Source organism: Gymnoscopelus microlampas, assembly GCF_963454915.1.
Source record: "Gymnoscopelus microlampas genome assembly, chromosome: 12".
Taxonomy (NCBI): domain Eukaryota; kingdom Metazoa; phylum Chordata; class Actinopteri; order Myctophiformes; family Myctophidae; genus Gymnoscopelus; species Gymnoscopelus microlampas.
Window position 1 is genome coordinate 26,205,160 of NC_139949.1, and position 20,545 is coordinate 26,225,704.

Consider the following 20,545-nt stretch of genomic DNA (forward strand, 5'->3'; position numbering starts at 1 on the left):
ACCGTCGTGTATCCATGGCTTGTTGTTCATGTATCCCATCTTGTCCGTGTACATTCCTGAACCTCTTCTTTCTGGACAGACATAAGATCCATATAGCATCGTTTCGAGTCCTTTTGACGTGCTTTTGAAGGATATTGTCTTTGTTTTGATGTATTTTCTTCGGACGTTACGGTTGCTATGGCCGTTGTTGCAGGAAGTGGTGAGGCGGAAGAGGCGACTCCATTGGTTGTAACGGGAATCACGTGTCAAAAACCGCACCACCGCTTTGAATGTATTACTGCGCTGCTAAGAAAATAGTGCCGACTTTTAAACTCTAATTATAAAAATACTGCGCCGAATCAGATGTCGGTACTTTTTTTTCTTACTAACTAACAATAAATCTTTTTTAAGAAGCAGAGATTATTCAGGTCCACTTGATGGGAACGAAACTGAACGATAAGGGGGTAGACAATACGGCCTATACTTGACTGACTTAACCTTGTTATGGTTAATATATACACACAATGTTCCTGCTGGTTGACTATACAGTTATTAAGTGTGCTATTGTACAGTAGGTCTCGGAGATTGTATTTTCAATGCCCTTAAACAAAGTGACAGATGAAATTGTCAGATTATTTGCCAATGATTCCGATACATCCAACCAATCCACGTACTCTGCTGTATATGGTCATCACCATGATTAAATATAATAATGGCTTACTAATGTCAGTCAGACAGGAACAGTTGACTGTACACTCAAATACGCTTTCCTTTCCTTTCCTTTATTTCCTTTTCCTAGCACGTAACAGTCATATGCCATGTTAAATATTGACTAAGTCTCAAAGTCCTGAGGCCATTGCAGTTTGTGTGAAGTCATTTTCACAAACTCGCAATTTATGCTAGTTTTGTGAGTACCTGATGGAGACAATACGCAGTTACTGATTAAACACTGAGGGAAACTTTGGGCATGTGAAGACTGGGAATCCTACACACAGTGTAAGAGTCAAATCTGCTTTCTCGCCTCTTTAGTATGCATCTTTTGATCCTTTATTTGTAGAGCCATTGGCATAAATATGGTTAATATATTTATGTTACTAGCTAGGGTTATTACACTAAATTAGTGTTTATATTGCCACAAAAAGAGGTTGGGTGATAGTGTCAAGATATGGACTTCTTCCTTGTTGAATGATGACACTCACATTCTAAGGTCTTTGATCTGTAGGAGTGGTGTAGTGGGAGGCTGTTTTAATTAGCCAACTAGACTCATTGTCAAATATGTTTTATATTACCGCGTCCTGTGTTGACGGTGTACATTCAAGAAAACGCAGGTGAAACTGCCTGACAATGGTGTTTCCAGTTGCTTAGATTCCATAATTGTGTAAAGCAGAAGTAGTTTTCAATGGCCATTGTTTACCAATGTCAGATCTGTCAAAGTTTCAGTTATGGAACAAATGAAATTTGTTGAATTTAACATTTTTTCTTATAAATTACACTTTTTGCATCTGTTAAAATCTTCCATTTTAATTTGGTGATATAAAGTTTATTCATTATGATAGCTTGTAACTTGTTTTTGCTTGATTTCAGTCATCTGGAACTTTTTAGGTAAACAGTTTTCATCTTATTGGAGAAGATGTAAAACGGGTTTCAATGTTGGATAGATAAACGGTAATACATTGAGGGCAGGACCATAGTACTTGACCTACAGCACTTAGTAACCCATGTTTGGCTAATGAGCAAACAATATGTGGTCTTGTTGGATGGACACTACTGGACTGCCATGGCCATGTACGCATTGCTTTCACATTATTCACTTTATCACAAGGGCTGGTTAGGAAGAACACATTTGTCTTTCTCTAGTATCAGTTTGGCCTGGATCAGAGAATGCTTACTGTTTGTCCATGTCATTTCAAGTATCACCACACATCAACTGGCCCACAGCACACTAGCTTAAGCACACACAGGGAAAGGTGTGGCCATGGCTGTTCATTACCTGGCATAGCGGAGGAATGTCCTGATTCACAGAGAGGCAGAGAGCGAGAGGAGTGGAGAGTAAAACGAATAGACAGAATCAGAAAAAAAAAGAACGTTGAGAGTTTCAAGGTAAGTCAGACAAATTCTGGAATAAAACAAACAAATGTTGTGTAAAATCACTATATGCAGTTAGTTAATGGATAAACTTTTTGGGGAAATTAGATTAGTTCATTTTCATAATAGGGTATGTCTTAAAATCTTGTGTGTGCTTTCTATTTAAGCCTAAATTGGTGTTGTCTTAATTACTGTATTATTGTATACTGTACACCGAACCTGGAGAAAGCCTTTAACTCATCTGTGTTTATCTGTCTGACTGACAAAACTACTTCACTTGACTTGACAAGATATGTAACATAAAATACGCAAATCATATGAAATATTTTAATTTCCATTTGAGTTTCATGAATTGATACATTGAGCCATCTCATTGTTTGTTAACCTTTAACAGGTTTGGCAACCTACTTCCTGGAACACTATAAGGGGCATCAGTATGAACAATGATCAGGTAAATGTAGTTTCTGTGTCTGCTGCGCACATGCAAATGCCACAGCATCAAAAGATGCAAATTCTTTCAAGATATAAATCAATAACACTTCAGCAGACAGTGAGGCCTTCATCAGGGCTGCATACAACAGGAAACAAGTCCATCACAAATGTTTGCCTCAGGGCAGTGATTCTCAGCCTTTTAATTGTCAAGGACCTGCCATTTGATATGCATTAGTCTTAGTTTTACTTGACTATTATAAGCCCGGCTAAGACCCTACTGTCTTATTTTCATGTTGATCACCCTTGGTTTTATGTTCTGATCATCTGAATATTATAGTCAAAAGCTCATGGCACAGGCCTGGTATTTATTGTTTTGAGTACAGCCTGGTCCTATGACACAAGCTCCCTCTTATCTCTTTGTGGGGCTATGATCTGATCCCTGCTTTCACCACTGAACTACTTGTCCACCAACCTGAGTGTTTAATGTTTGCCTAAACTTTTATTTTATAAAGTGTCTCAAACTCTGTTAACCTCACCATCCTGATTCTTTCACAGTTATTTGCAGGCCTGCATGCCATGAAGTCTTGACTGTATAATATTCAGATTGTCAGAATATATAAAGTCGAGTGTGAACAACATTTAGACTACTTCGGTCTTACCTACTAATGAATATTAGATACTATTTGACACTATTGTGTGGGGGAAAAAATCTCTTCTACTATAGTTTCACATAATTACAGGGCTATTAACCACTTGAACCCTAGCCTCACTGAGATTTGGTTTTGAGGGGGAAGAAAGAGCAGACCAATACAGAGCCGATACCGGTCAACTAAGTATTGGTTTACTCAGTATTACTTTAGGTATATAGAGGTTAAAACATGTATGTTTTTGTTTTGTCTTACTGACTTGATCAATCAATTTCCAACATCAACATTGGGATTCATACGATAAGACCCAAATTGTGTTTCCTTTATTAGCTGTCATTGTTGGATTATAGAGAACAGTGAATCATCTTAATTTCCTTCTGATTTCCCCCAGACAGCAGGTCCTGATTATGTAAACCGAGGGTTTCAATATGGGGATGAAAGACCGCCTCCTTATGCCCCGGTGTATCCCCCTCTCCCATCAGACCAGGCCTCAAATGGTGTCCCCCGATACACCCCCAGCGTCATTAACACACACCACCCTGTGACCCCTGTGACCCCTGCACAAGCAGAGAATACAACCCAGAGGAAAGGTACTGTACTCCTTATTCAATTAGTTTGTACACCTCATTCTTACATAATGTGTATGTGGCAAATGTACGGTATGTAATGTGTAATTTTCTAGGTGCGGTGTTTGCTCATATTTTGCGGGTTGAAGTGGGCTTTATTATTGTGTCAGGACATGATATATGACGTGATTAATTTGACATGAAAATGTCTCTTAGGCATTTTTAAATATCAACAAATCGATTACCAGAGGAAACACTTATTACCAGAGGTTCTAGATTGTCATGGAAATTCCAATGCATGCTTCTAATATTTGTAATGAACGCTGGTAAGAAGAATCAATAAAGATGAATATGTTGATTATTATATGTATATGTATTGATTATTACTTCACAGTATGTTGGGAATTTTGTCATGACTGCTGTTGAACCAGGTTTTGTTCCTTTCTGAACTATGTAAATGTCAAGAGTTTGCATGTTTCCACCACAACTATTTTAAATGTATTTTTAACTTACAGTACATTACAGTGGACTATGCGGAATGCTATATAGTTGAAGCCTAATACCTATACCTGATACCTAATTGAATATTTTTAAACCTCAAATCAAGAAGATGAGAAAAAGCATTAACAAAAAAAGTGTTTTCCTGTGTTTTCAGAATCGAAGAGAATCCACTGTAAATGGATACTGTGTGCCGTGGTGTCAGTCTTAGCCATCCTTGCAGTGGCGGGAGCTTTGCTGTGGTACTTCTGTAAGTTGTTCATGTTCCATTGAAATGATGCTGACCTTCTGACATCACAGTCATCAGTTTGTTGATCATCCAAGCTAAAAGTAGACTACTGTACTGTATGTTTCATGCAGTGGTGGACAGTAACAAAGTGCTTTTACTTGAGTATCTGTACTTTACTTAAGTATTAGTATTTTATATTCTCACTCCAATACATTTCAAAGACTACTGTACTTTTGACTCCACTACATTTCTAGGAAGGAAACAGTACATTATGAATTACTTGCCGTATTTCAAATATAGCAGATCTACAAGCTCACAACGCATCGTGATGCGACTGTAGATCTTCTATTTTCACTATTATTAATATATAATATTTATATCTAATAAAATGTCTAACTTACACAGCAATGCTTTGATAATAAAAAAGGAAATGTAATTTGAAACAGCCTAGTATTTCTTTGAACTTTAACTGAGCTAGAAATGTTACTGAGCAACTTCCACTTAGAGTACTTCCTTTCATGGTCAACCCACAAAGTTTATAAATTAGATTCATGGATAGAAAATATTGTTGTAACTTATTGTGTGTGTGTGTGTGTGTGTGTGTGTGTGTGTGTGTGTGTGTGTGTGTGTGTGTGTGTGTGTGTGTGTGTGTGTGTGTGTGTGTGTGTGTGTGTGTGTGTGTGTGTGTGTGTGTGTGTGCGCGTGCGTCCACATTACAGTGTATTACCAGTGTTTGCTGGGGAAGACATGTGGTAATGGTGGGGCGTGCCTCAGCGCCTCCCAGTGGTGTGATGGTGTCAAGGATTGTTCACAGGGCCAAGACGAATCCCAGTGTTGTAAGCAGAAACACACATGCACACTCTTACACCACATGTTTTGTCAATGCCTTTACTCCACTTCTTCATTTGAGCTTTAACAACATACGCTTTAAATATATCTTATGCTATTTTCAGATTTCAATGTATTTGAACGTTTACTGTCTGCATTTTCACAATCTATATAAAACTTGGGGAAAAAACAGTCCCTTTCACATTGTGTCATCACAGTTGCAGTTTGATAAGTTCCATTTGATATGATTTTTATCTCTGGGAACCAAATCTACACAATCCTCAGTGAGAGTACATTGGTTCCTAACTGTCAATCATTTAACTGGGGGAACCCTTGAACACCCTCAAGAACCTTTGAGAAACACTGCCCTATAGAACAAGCATGTCTAATGTCCTGTTGGAAGTGAGTGAATAGCTGTGACACTGACACAACTAGGAATCCTAACGCCAGGTTCTCTGCTGTCTAGTTCGCCTCCATGGGACCAACTTCATCCTGCAGAGTTACTCTCCAGAAGGCCAGACATGGAGGCCAGTGTGTGCAGAGGACTGGAATGACGACTATGGAAAAGCCACGTGTGAACAGATAGGATACAAGAGGTGCAGTACCAGTCCACTTGATCATGTATTCTTATTATATCAGTGCTGTCGGGTGGAAACCTTGTATATCCAAAACTATTACTTTTCAGGAAATGTGGGAAAAAAAGAACAATGTGTTCCAATGGATCCAGTGTAGTTATTATTTAGTCACAAGCTCTTGTTAATACTTTTCATTGGTTCAATATTTGTAAAAACCCACAGACAGAATGAATCACTTTGACTTTCACTTTCAGCATTTTTTAAAAACGAGCAAAAATAGCCGATCTACAAGCTCTTGTAGATCGGCAATTTCTTTGTACTTTTGTGTGACACTATTGCACGATGAAATAAGGCTTTAATTTATGGAGAGAAAAAATGAAAATATATACAAGGTTTCTACCCGACAGCAATATTATTACAGCAAGCATGCTACACTTTAGGGGTGGCTGCGTACACAGTAGAATCCTCAATGTTAATTCATTTGTTTGTATCTCTGAGGGTGTGCAAATGTAACCAAATACACTCAGTCTAGTAAAATGAACACAGCGACTTGCTTTGTATATTCCACAGAGGGGACTATGTGTCTTCTACTCAGATCAGTGTAGGATCCATGGCTCATGGAGGCTACATGAAAGTGAAGTCTAGATATACAGCTGGAAAATATATCCAGTCACTGCTAACACACAGGTACGTATGGACCACATCACCATGTTTTTAACCACTTAACCTATTAAGACCTGAGGCCGATTCCACAAACAGTTTGCTGAAAACGTATGTTCTATATAAGTGGTGCTCAAACTTTTTCATGTCAAGGGTCCCCCAAAATTATACGTATTTGGCCACCAAACCATATCTCAAAATATTTTGTTTCAGGGACCCCCCAGAAGCAAAGATTTGGCTTAAATTGTTTTGCTTTAAAATAATATATATATTCAAAGATTTGTACAAAGATTTTTCAAAAATAGCAGATCTACAAGCGCCGCGCTATGAGCTTGTATATCTGCTATTTTTGAATAGCCAAAGAAGTCTAAAATGACACAGATGCATACAGTATAAGTGTATACAGGCTATGTGCACATTTCTACAGTGACAATTTAAGGACTTTTATATTCCTGTAATGCCTCTAAAATGAATAATAATAATAATAAATAAGACCATTACTGTGTCAAAAGTAATCAACACACTATACTAAAAAAAATGTTCAGACATTGGCCAAATTATCAAATATTAGAGGCAAATGTTGTGAAAATAGCAGATCTACGTGTAGATCGGTTATTACCACTGAGGTGTGTTAAAGCTGCTATCTTATATTAATGAATATCATTTTATTTTAACCAATCTGTACAGTAGAGTGTGGGAGTCAATGTTAGGACATCAAGATGTATGTAAAGTAATGTGAGTATTTATGAGACTAAGATAAGAATAATTCATTTGTACTGTCATTTAGTTTCGCCTTTTCAGTATTTTTGTCAGAAAGTTTTTTGCTATTTCTGTAAGGGAGATTGATAGAGAACAGGTGCTTGATAGAGCAATGGTTCTCAGACATTTTCATGTCAATATTGGTGAGTTTATCGTCATTTAATACAATCAGATATAGAACTTTTCTGTTTCAGGAATGAGCTCTCAATGGAGGTACTGCGGCTAGAGTAGGACATGAACAAATGGATTGCAGCTTTACATACAACTAATTTGTGTGTTACTCCCCTTTTCAGTAAAAGTTGCACAGTCCCTGCTGTCAGCCTGCGCTGTATTGGTAAGCTGTTTCTTTAACTTTACTTTGGCTATAAGTGAAATTGGGAAAATTGGGAAAGATCAGTAAAATAAGTTACGTGAACATTTCATTGGTAGTCTGGGCTCTGCCTATTGGATTCCCGCCTAGCCTACTGGTGATTAGAGGTAGCCAATCAGCCTCCTCAGTTAAGCAACCAGTTTAATACTTAAAGCACTTAGAGCACAGTACTGTATGCATGGAAGTACCTTTTTTGTCTAATTTCTGTAGATGCTAGAGTTATACTGGGTTACACTGTGTGGGAAGTAGCCAAAAGAAGAAGCTAGAGTTATAATGTCTGTGCAGTTGCATTTTGTTTGCTTTTTACAAATGCTACAGTATGTATGCTATTTATGTAAATATATGTTTGTTTGATTACAGATTCTAAGTGTATGGTTTAGAATTGGATGGCATCTTGTTTTGATGGGTGCTGCATTTGATATTTGCCTGGTGTCCTGGTTACTAGCATTAAATAGTTTATTTTGAGTTAATTGTGAAGGAACTGTTTTTCTTTTCTTTTCTTGTTGCCTAAATCTGCCATTGTTTTTAAATCCATTTCTCAGCATGTGGTGTGAGTGAGGCAGCCCCCAGGACTCGTATTGTGGGGGGCACACAGGCGGTGAGGGGGGCTTGGCCATGGCAGGTCAGTCTACAAATTAATGATCAGCACGTGTGCGGAGGCTCCATTATCAGCCCATACTGGATTGTGTCTGCTGCTCACTGCTTCCAAAGGTGAGTCTATTCTTTTAGACCTCCAGTTTGATATGCATTAGGCCACGGACCCCCATTCAATATAATCTTTATCTCTGGGACCCTTATCTAAAATTAGTCCTCTGGACTAATTTTACTCTACATGTGTCCGCCGATTTGTCATGTCACTGTAGAATGCTGAGTGCTACTGTGGGTTGTTGCTGACACAACTGATGGAACAGTCTTGTATTTCAAGCTTCTGTGCATTATTGACCACACACCTACATAGTGGTGCACCACATAGTGGTGTGCCACGTGTAGGCCAGCCTTGGGTCTGCTCTTTGCTGTGTGTTTAAATCAAAGTAATTTAAAACTGCACCACGAGCCAGCTTTTAAAGTTTTTTTTGGTTCTTTATTTACCCAGGGTAGTAGCTGAGACCAAGTGCTCATTTTCAGCAACGCCCTGCACGTAGACACACACAATAAAACCTGGGAGCTGACCAGGACAACCAGAGTCTTACCCTACTGGTCACTGAGCAGCTCCACTGGAGCAGTTGGGGGTTCAGTGCCTTGCTCAAAGGCACTTCAGTGGTGTTGGGGGAGGGATGAGTGGTGGCAAGCCTTCCTCCCTTGCTGGTGGTGAAAGGCAGAAAGAGAAATTGGAAACACCTGCCAATCAATTAACCATGGCACCCACTGCTCTCTGAGTCACTCCCCATGACACGCCCATAGCAGTCTTAATTGAGTGAGAGTTCACAAAATGCTGATAAACAGCATATATTTGGAAAAAGTGAAAATTTGTCTTTCTCACTCTTTTCGTTTGCCAATAGCCAATGCCCATGTGCAAGTTTAGATCGATTAGTCAACCCACTGAGGAGAAAATGGATGAAGACTGACAGACATAATCACAGAAGGACAGAAGTTTCCTCACTTTTAGTAGGAGGATAGCAGGATATAGTAGCGTGACTATTACAGCCCAGGTACATTTTTACACTTGGAGTTAAATCAACACTGACTTTATTGTGGGCTCACTGCAGCAGCAGCGAGCACACTATAGCTATTGTGACTATTTATGTATTCTCTCCCAAAAGTATGGCACCTACCTACTCCTACATACTTTCACTTAGAAACTCCATTCAAGCTGTACAAAACCCAGCTTACTGTGGACACGTGTGCTTGTACTTTTCTTTTTGAAATAATTTGTAGTTTTTGAAATAATTAACTTTAAACACCCCAAAAAGTCTATGGGAAAGTCAATGTTATTTCAACTGAAAACCCCTTTTTCTTTCACTTAGATGAGAAATGCCCCATGTTTTCGTAAAGTCACTGCGGCCACATTTTTTACACTACAGATATGTTATTTACAAGTTCGCACGGGTCTGCTCTCCAATTTAATCCAAAGGTCTAAGCTGTGTGATGTATACATTTTAAGTTAAGACCATTAATATATATCCATGTCTGTCTTCACTCTAGCACTCTAGCAATCAGTACACCTGGTGTTAGATAGCTTGTCAGTCATTGGCTGCTCTGGTGTTGCAAAGTAACTAAGTATATTTACTCAAGTACTATGCAAGTGCTTACAATGCACAGTTTAATTTTGAGGTACTTTTATTTTCCTTTCCATTTTTGTTACTTCTACTCCACTACAATCACAGCATATGACAGATATACAAAATACAAAACCTAAAGTAACCACACACAATCTACAATGTGACACAATATGAGCTTGTAGATCTGCTATTTTCTGAAATTTTTAGTACTTTTACTTTGGTCTCAAAGTATATGTTGATGCTAAAACGTTTGCTCCTAAACCCTGTTGACCTGTCACCTGTTTCTCATCTCCACCTTACAGTAGGTACTCCAATCCTGCGTCGTGGACGGTGCATTCTGGCGGTGTTAGCTTGGCTGCAATGATGTGGATTAGCAGCAATAGAGTTGAAAGAATCATCAATCATAAAGGATATGACCCAGACACCAGTGACAATGACATTGCTCTGATGAGGCTCAGTACACCTCTCACATTTTCACGTAAGTGCGCTTCCAACACATACATGAATTGCAACTATTTGTAGTCAATGCAACCTGTATATTTCTGGTGGGTATATTTGTCCAACCTTCAGCTTCATATTTCTGCTTTAGGAGAAGTGAGGCCTGTTTGTCTGCCCAATATTGGTGTTAACCTCTCCCCTGAGCGGCAAGCATGGATCACTGGATGGGGAGCCGTAAGATCACAAGGTGAGGCAGAATAGGCTGGATGTAGTAGAACCAAGACGTTTTCACAGTTACAAGACAATACAAAAGACATGAAAACATAACAAACAAAAAACATTAAAGGAGCATTTCACCCCTGGAAGAACTTACAGTCACTCAATGTTAATAATATTTGTAGTAGATAACAGTAGCAAAATTTGAAATTTGCACCCTATGGCCAGAAAAATATAGAAGTCTGTGTGTTTGACTGGGGTTTGACTGGACTGCTGCATTACTACGATGACTATATGTTGTTTGTTGACCATATACTGTACGCGTTAAATATTGAGTATATTTTCATATTCTATCATGTTGATCATATTTTTTGCTGTGTTGTCCAACACTAGCAGAAAATACACCTCATATCTCATCTAACTTTCATTTTCTAACTACATTTGTTATGAATGGCAATGGAGTTTTGAAAATGTACAAGTGAATTTTCCCTTTTGTCTTTAGGATCTTCCCCTGACACTCTAATGCAGGCCGAGGTTACAATTTACAGCAGAGACAAATGCAACAGAAATGAGGTGTTGGATGGAAAAGTAACTGAAACCATGATATGTGCTGGCAAACTGGAAGGAGGAGTGGACTCATGTCAGGTCAGTCTCTCTCCCCCATGAATAATGCACTTAGACATTGCACACAGATGGCACAGGCAAAACGTCTGTAGGCCTACTAAGATGCACTGGTTGATGGCTTAAGCTTAACAGTGACGCCTGCTGACAAGAAGTGTTATTAGATTGAAAATCTGATGTTTTTGGCAAGAGATCTGCACATCCATGTTGTAGTGTAACCCTGTCTCATACACTCTAACTTGACACTAAATTGCTCTCATTACTGCAGGGTGACAGTGGAGGACCCCTGGTAGCCAAGGAGGGACAAGTATGGTGGCTGGCAGGGGACACAAGCTGGGGTATAGGATGTGCATGGAGGAACAAGCCTGGGGTCTATGGAAATGTGTCCTATTTCATTGACTGGATATATGAACAAATGAAGGTATTCATGGGGGGGTGACCAAAGCCAATAGCCAAACCTAATGTAGGCCTACATCATTTAATTTCAGATGTTATTGTTGGCACCCATACATCAAATGTGCTTGCAACACAGGTAGCCTCAACCAGACTGTAGCCATTTAGTAACCTGTCAAGAATCCAATACTCCAATAGAATAGTTGCCTCACTGATCATCAGTAGGACTGCAGGCGAGTTAATTCTCCTCAATGAGCACTTTTGTCAAGTGCGTTTTCAAAGATAGTTGGCGTAAGTGTGTGATGTTTGTTGATGTAAATTGCTGAGCATGTTGTCATTGAAAACACAGTTTTTGCACATCATAACTGATCCTTCAAACATCAACACATGCTTCAAGGCCTTAACCACGCCTGGGTGCTATTGCTTTGGGGCAGATAAAGATAGTTATTACAACTTTTTGTTCATGTTTTAGAGAATATTTATAAGATACACTCAATTGTAAATAGCTCACGTACCACAGGAGTGGCAATGTGTTGTACAACGTGTCCTTTACTTCGTTACATAGCCTTTGGTTTAGTGCACTATGGCTGTGTGTTCACCAAAGTGTTTTTTTCCCAGGTGAAAAAGCAAGGCACACTCCAAACGCCCAGAGTTTAACATATTTCAAGATATAAAAATGCCAGACGTGAACACTCAGCGCCATATCACGCTGCTGGCGTTTCCAGCATAGCGTAAATACGCAGCACTCCCATTGAAAACAATTCAAAACATACACTGCGTTCGTTACGGAAGAAATGCCTTGGTAGGCGCAGCCCCTAACGTTGTTGAGCTGTGATTGGTATAGCAGTGTCAGCTGAGTGCTAAAGTACCTTAGCTGTGATTGCTGTAACGTCAGCTGAGCTGTGTAGTTGTTTGCTGCGATTGGTGTACTTTTGTGGTGACTGTGATTGGTCATTGGTTTAGCAGTTTCAGCTGAGTGTGTAGTTTGCTGTTATTGGTCTATGTTTGTTGGGACATTCAGATTTCTGGGGACCTACATGAGACAAACCTTGTTTCGTGGTCTGAGGAAGGAACTGTGACACATTCATCATCAGGAATGTTTGGCCTTTGACTATAGTTGGTTACCTGGGTTCGAAGTAGTCTCAGCTTCCCCTGCTGCAGTTTGTCCTGTTGTATTGTGTTGATTTGTGGCTGCCGTCTCCCTTGTGTCCAAAAACTTTGTCTTTTGAGATTCAGAGGTAGTTCATACAACTAGAGCAGCAAATAAAAAGCACTTTGTATGTTGAAATAACTGATTAGCAAGGCAATATAACAGCACATAAGATGTCTAGTAAGACTGATCTTGTTTTTTATCCTAACAGAATTATTGATGGAGGAGTCACTGAAGAGAAGCCATGTCGCTGATCAAACAATACTTTCTCTTGTGTTGTTCCCAAAAAAGGGCAAAAAGGGGAAAAAAACAATTTGTCTTATAAATGTTGAATTTTTCTTTGTTTCATTTATTTTTATATTTACTTTTGTATGTACAGTTTATGTGATTACTATTTAATTGGAATAGTGTGACTTTTTATAAAACTGCTTTTTTTTTATGCCAGTAGAACAATCTTGTCAGCAGAAGTAACCTCATTGGGGTGTTACTGTATATTGATGATTGATATCTAGTATGGTGAATTACTAGGCCAATCCAAAAAGAGTTTTGGGGTTTGTGTTACTGATATCCCAAGAACATTAGATCATTTCAAACTATTATCTCCATATTTAAGCTTTTTTGTTTTGTAAAATAATGCCCTACTTGGTAGGGCATTGCTACTTCATACTACAGTGTCACACAAAAGTAGCACAAATAGGCTATTTCTGCATTACATTTTTTTGTGTGTCTGTGGGTTTTTAAATATTGAACCAATGAAAGTGTTAAAGCTTGTGACAAAATTAACTACATTGGATTCATTGGAACACACACAGGTCCTTTTTGACATTTCCTGAAAAATAACAGTTTTGTACATACAAGGATGTTTATTATGGAATGGCCCAAAGCCAGCAATACACTTGTTTTGTTAGTCATAAAATCAACCAATTGTGCAGTGAAATATTTCCGCTTCACCAGCAGGGTAATGGGTTCTGCCGATCCATTTCGGCACAGTTTTAGCGTTACTTCAGCAGCCCTAGGACAATATTTTGGTGCTGTTGCAATAGTCTTTTTTTGGGGGGCAGGCGTTTGGTGCCCCCAGAGCTTGGTGCCCAGGGCTGCAGCTAGGGGTGTGCTGATATAACGTCCCACGATATATATATTTTCTTAATGAAAAAGTGCCATATATCGTACCGTATCGATATCGTGAGCCCAATATCATGTATCGTATCGTGAAATCGGCACACTCCTGCAGCCCCTAAAGCCTGTGCATTAAGCCGGGGCTGGCTCCGATGTTCGGAATAAAAACAAGGAAACAAAGCCCTCACCATAACAGGTTGGACATAAACTTTACAACAATCAGAACATGTCACATACAAGGTAATCAATAAGTAGGAGTTGGCAGTAAGCAACGTGCAATAACACTCTACAGTCGGCAGCCAAACCTGCATCCTCAAATGTTGACCCTGAGAAGGGAGCGTCTTTACTGCTGCAGTGCACAATTTCCTCAATCTACATTTTCCCGGAATATATGCCGGTGTTTTTTTTTGTTTTTTTTACTGCAATTTCACAAGAATTTTGGTACAATACGATGCTCCATCAGAAGTTTATCTGAGGGGCCAGCTTGAGATTTTTACATTGACTCCAATACAGAAGAGACAGTTCATATGAATGGCCTGTAGTTTCGCTGTTTTACCCCTGCTGGTGTCAGAAAGAATATTCTCTCAATGTAAGCAGATGGGTTTTTGACAAACTTTAGACTTAATTTTCTTACAGTACCTTAATAAACATTGTCATAAATACTATATGCTTCCAGTCGCTACTTTAAAGTATCCTTTCAATCTTCATGATATGCGTTTTGCTAAATTATGGTAAAATTGACTAGGCTATGCCCTAGGAGGGGCGGGATGATTTGATTGACAAGCTACACAACCAATAGCATTCTTTAGGGATTTTTGGCATATATTAAAGATGGCGGATTTCAAATTCCTGAACAATCGTCTTCATTTTCGGTCTGTAGAAACCATAGGTGTGGCTTAGTCCATTATTTTTATACAGTCTATGATCTGAACCCATGCGTACATACAGTACGGTAATATGTACAAGTCAAAGGCCCATTACATTTTTTCAGCTGAACTGGTATGGCATCTATTCTACTGGCGGCAATTTGTTGATATTGCACAGTGTATTTGAATAAGCTGTGATAACAAATTGTTAAAGACATTTTGGCCTCAAGATGGTGCTGTAACATTTGCAAGCTAGAGCACAGCATGTTCTTCCAACTATAACTGTTTCATGTGTCCACTTCCCTTACAATGTTGCATGACAACAACAAATTCTAAACCAGCGCCTTGTTTAATTGAGGTTACACTTGCACCGTCTGAATTGATTTCCTCCATTGAGTGACACATGTGAGGTCTTGTATCTTCTTCCACATTGCTGTGAGTGACTTACAATTCTTTCAACTCTTTCGCGCCTATCCCTATACCCCATGAGACCTTTTCTCTCTTTGTTCCTCTCATCTCCTTCCCAACTCTCATCTCTCACCATCAGCATGGCTGTCTAATCAGTGCTCATGGAGGTTGGCTTGCTAATTGGCAGATGCTCAATCCCAGAGCCTGCATCTGCTACCTGTTTGTACCAATTAACAGACCCATGATACCGGGCTGACACCTCTTCAATGGGTTAACAGATGCCACAATTAGCCACTCATTTGAAAAGCTGCCTGTTTAGAATGAGGGCCCTTGTTGCATCATCCACACGACCGGGGGGGCCGCCTTTCATCTATTTGCCTTTTTCTTGTTGCCTCTCAAATGAGACGTGGGCAGGCAAGAGGACCCCAGCTTGTTGAACAAACAAACTCTCAGCTGGATCAAAGCAGCGCTCTACACAGGCTCTTGACCGATTGGAGGCCAAAGGTTTATGGTAAGATTCAGATATACATGAGAGTGGAGGTGCCTGAAGCGGTGTTCCTGTTGCTTGTCTATGGCCATAATGACCTCGCTTAACCACTTGGCACCTAGTGTGCTCTTTTTCCCCTCTACACCAAATCACTTTGCCAAACATACCCAATCTACAAACTCTCAACATATCGCAACGCGACACATGAGCTTGTAGATCTGCAATTTTTGGCTAATGAGTTTGGTGGTACTGCTGCACATGTCCATCTGTCCATTCTTAGGTTTGCAAGGCCTACGAACAGTATGGGTGCAATCAGCATCCATTGAAACGGGGTGGCAGTAGCTGAGTGGTTAGAGGCAGCCTGGGAATTGGAAGGTCGCTGGTTCACCCTCTGGCCCACCCAGTGAGTCCCTGTGCACTGTATTAATAGTGTCCACTGCTCCTAACAGTTATCAGGATCGGTAAATGCAGAGGATAAATTTCACATACTGTATGTGAAAACCAGACATGCAAACTTGTAGCTTTTCAACTACAATAGTCGTTTTGAATCCAAATAGGGCAATTGTGTGACACCTGACCCGAAGAAAACAACATGTTGTCACCTTTTTCACCTCGGGGCTGTTTGCATGCCTGGGAAATGTAGTGACAAATATCTATCAACAACTAAAGGGGGCATTATGTAGCTGAATCCAGCCGTGATGTAGAAATGAAATTGGTGTTTATTATTCAACTTTTTTCATCTCAAAGAAACAAAAAGTATGTATAAATAATATGTATATGCAAATAAATGCCATCAGTTAGAAAATGTAACTGTGGGCTCTTTAAATTCAGTTATCCAATTATTGTGTTGAAAATAGTTTTGACATTAATTATAAAAACACTGTGGGTGATGTATAATAACAGAAAGGCAACGCTGTTACCAGGGGCTAAGAGCTAATCTTGGGTAAAGCCTAAAGGAGGGGAAAAAAGGAGGATGTTTATGTTAAGGAGGCTTACTGGTGTGATTCTGCTCTAGTTCTCACCACCACTTTGTGAATGTGTATGTGAAATATGAGGGTAACACGTGCGTGCGTGCGTGCGTGCGTGCGTGCGTGTGTGTGGGGGGGGGGCTCCATCCGTATCATTGTGGGTGTGTGTGTGTGTGTGTGTGTGTGTGTGTGTGTGTGTGTGTGTGTGTGTGTGTGTGTGTGTGTGTGTGTGTGTGTGAGAGTGAGAGATAGAGAGGGATGAGAGGGGGTACAGAGAGTGCTTCTGCAGTTGTTTAGGTGTGTGCACTCTGCAGTTGTTTAGGTGTGTGCACTCTGCAGTTGTTTAGGTGTGTGCACTGTGCATAGACATATTCAGGCGTGTGCGTGTGCGTGTGTGTGTGCGTGCGTGCGTGCGAGTATGAGAGAGCGGGGGGGAGTGTGAGAGCATGTTACTGTAATCCTGCCTGCGTGTGCACATGGATCCAAACCGCATGTGTCATTTTGTACAAAGGGTATGATCATACCAACACTCTTCAGCAGCCAATGAGGGGAGAGCGCTTGTTACTGGGCAGTTATGTGTTTATATTTTCCCCCCCTTCCGTTCTTTGGTGAGGTCGATGTCACGCGTCAAGCCTCATAGCGTCTCAGATCACCGTGAGTCTTTACGACACACCGGCGTCCTGCGGTTGTGACGAGCATCAGCACTCTCACTGGTTTTTGTAGGTCAACCAGTATTGAGCTTTATGGGTGCAGCCCAGCTAACAACACATGCACTGGTTTTATACAGTGTACTGTAAAGGAGCAAAGGTCATATAGGACATTCTAGGCACACGCATGTATTGGGTGAGATGTCAACCCTACTGTAGGCCTATATACTTTGTTGACCAGAGTCCCCAGGGGTCTGTACTTGCTCCCCCCCCCCCCCACCTTCACCAAAGCTGAATGTTCAACTATTATGACATGAGGGACTTTAGGGTTTGTGTGGTTAAAATGATCTGCAAGTCTAATTTACGTTTTTCCACTATAGTTGATCAATGGTATTGCATCCTTCGTGATCTTTTTCATGCTTTTTCCCCCCAATATCAGTCACTAGATATTGGCAATGTAGGCTACCATTTAAGGTACATGCCCTAATCTATTAGTCAACAGAAGGGGCGTATTGGCAGCCACATCATAGAAAGGAAAATGCTGGGAGAAATTGTATCATTCTCATATTGATCTAGACAGCCCTCTTGAAATGACAAGAGATAAACTGTATTTATTTATGATTTGCACTATATTGTTAATTATTATCAATGTGTAGTACAGCACTTTCTTTTACAAAACAGATTGTTAGTAATATGTGGCAAATAAATCATGGATGTCTATTTTAAAGAAGCAGTGTATTTATTTAGTTTTGATTCCTTTAAGACATTGGGGCAAACTCCTCCAGGGTGCGAAGAGTTTATGCAGTCGCTGTTCAAAGGATATAAGGATAACACAAATGATTAACATGAGGATTTTCAAAGCAAGTGATTTTTCATGACTTACACTATCCCTTACTTAACAAGCAAAGCCATCCCTGACCACAAGGTGGCTCCTGTCCTCATTGACAGATCATGGAATCCACACGGAAGCTGGATGCAGAGAAATCCTCTTTACTGGAAGGGTGAGACTTTAATCTGATCTGAGATGATACCACCCCCATGTTAAAAAACCTACTAGAATAACAATGAGGAAAAACATCTGTCTGACCATATCGCAAACAAGTAAATAAGTATAAGAGATCAGAAGGTTTACAAATAAGCTTTCATTTCAAGGGACCTCCTTGTAAATCAGCCAAATCTCATCTCATCTCTTCAGGAAAAACATAGGCTTATTCATCTACTGGTTAATCCAGAAAACACCCAGTAGATTAATTTGTTTAGGAACCTTAACATATGTCTGACTCTGAATTGGACTTATATTTGAAAGCCTTTTGTTTTTTTCTTTTTCTCATTAATGCATCTTTTAATCTGATTTGATCTTTGCAACATCAAATGTTTATTTCTCCAATGTCCTCTTTCAGTTGGTCAATGCTGTCGACAATTTTGTATTTAGGTCACTGTGGCCCCCTCAGGGTCTGACAAACCACTGTCTCCACAAGCCCCCATGACTGACACATTCTCTGATAGCAGATGAAGTCCTGGGCTCCTCAGGTTTTGAATTCTTGATGAGTAACATCATAAAATACAACGCTGAACAATGTTGGTGCTTTCTCATTTAGTTTCCATAATCGCAATAAGAATGATACTAGTAATAATTAATGTAAAAAAGCGTAAACCATCATTGTTTTGTTTTCATTGTTATTAGCAGTGCAAGTTTGTTTGTTTTGCTTTCAAATGTTGGTATAGCATCGATTAACAGCGCCAATTTCCATACACTATATAAAACAATTGTCCCTGGGCATGCAAGATCTTGTTCTGCTTTAACTACATCATGTGACCTACAGCCATTGAGATGTCCAGACTTCAACAAAACAAACAACAAAACAAAACAAAACAAAACAAAACAAAAAAGTCTTAGCCCTATATACTTCGCCGTACAACCAATGTGATGCATTGTGAGCTTGTAGATCTGCTATTTCTTTTTTATTAAAAAAATAACATTTTTGAAAATGTGCAGAAGTTGGGGACGCTAGGGTTAATGTGGTTAAAGGAGTAGTTCACCCAAAAAATGACTTTCTATTAATTACACATCCCATGAAGCCCTGAATTCATGGATTTTTTAGTTTTTATTGCATTCCTAAGCCAATAATTTGATGACCGGCTGCGTTTCCGGTAGGAGACTCAAAGCGTATCCTTTGAGTCTCCTATACCGGAGACATTAGCATCTTTCCACTGGTCATCAAATTATTGGCTTAGGAATGCGACAAAAACAAATGAAACTCCATGAATTCAAGGCTTCATGGGGTGTGTAATTGATAGAAAATAAGTAATTTTTTGGGTGAACGAACTACTCTTACCATATATATTTTTTAATTGTTGTGATATTATCAAACATAAACATCAAACTTATGAGACAGTCTACATTTACCAAAAGTAAAATGCATGTATTCAATTCAGTGTGACCAGAAAAATACATACCCCCACCGGCAATAAAAATGAATGAAGAGAAGGGTGGGTATCAAATGCAAAGGCATGGCTTGCTTTTTTCCAATATCAGTCACTACTAACATTTAAGGTACAAGCCCTAATCTATTGGTCAACAGAAGGGTCCTATTGGCACCCAATGATGTAGAGAGCCTTGAAATAAGGCAATGGCATGACAGCTTAACTGTTTATTTATGGATTTGCTATATTGTTCATTTCTATCAACGTGGAACGTGGCATGTAAGATCTTGTAACATCATGTGACCCCTAGCCATGGAGATGTCCAGGGTTTGACGTATATACTTCCTTGTATGACAAATAGCGATGTAGATGTATTTTAAGCTTGTAGATCCGCAATTCTTTCATTTTGAAAAAAAGTGGCAGAAAATAGGGACACCAAATAAAAAACATATCCATTCCCCACCGGTGATGAAAAGGAATGACCAGAAGGGTGGGATTTTCCCCCTCTCCCCCCAGCGACTCGAACCATTGAGATGTTGTTCACTGTCCTGTATCTCACCGTCGCCTCAATTACACAATGTGGTCATAATCAGAGGCCTGGCGAAAAAAACAGCATTACCAGGACATCCTCTAAGAACATAATGCCTGTCTAAGACATTGGGGCATCTGTTGGCATTTCCTTTTGATACTGAATACAAAGTAATTACAGGCTATAGGAGAGGGGAAGGGATGGAAGGATGGAGCTCCAGGCTGGGATTAAAGAGAGGAGGAGAGGGGTGGGAGGAGTAGAAGAAGGAGACCTGACCTGACCACATGGCCCATCTCTTTTAAGCTCTTTTGCATGCACTGCACTGGCCCTCTGCCCTGGACAGCCATCCCAGGTCATGCCATTCCATGGTACAACCGATGGTCATTGTGATCTCCATGACCCTCTTTCTCCACTTGACTGAAGGTCTGCCATCTG

General features: G+C 39.8%; 1 protein-coding gene across 1 annotated transcript; it reads left to right on the forward strand.

Annotated features, from left to right (window-relative positions):
* The first annotated feature begins 1,902 nt into the window (after positions 1-1,902).
* On the forward strand, positions 1,903-14,409 carry tmprss2 (transmembrane serine protease 2). Its single transcript, XM_084073610.1, has 14 exons — positions 1,903-2,079; positions 2,459-2,515; positions 3,535-3,733; positions 4,365-4,457; positions 5,156-5,272; positions 5,731-5,860; positions 6,410-6,526; positions 7,552-7,592; positions 8,171-8,339; positions 10,150-10,325; positions 10,437-10,532; positions 11,004-11,146; positions 11,391-11,543; positions 12,877-14,409. Exons 2-14 carry the CDS (start codon positions 2,501-2,503, stop codon positions 12,883-12,885), a joined length of 1,458 nt encoding a protein of 485 aa, XP_083929736.1. The 5' UTR covers positions 1,903-2,079; positions 2,459-2,500; the 3' UTR covers positions 12,886-14,409.
* Positions 14,410-20,545: the final 6,136 nt, after the last annotated feature.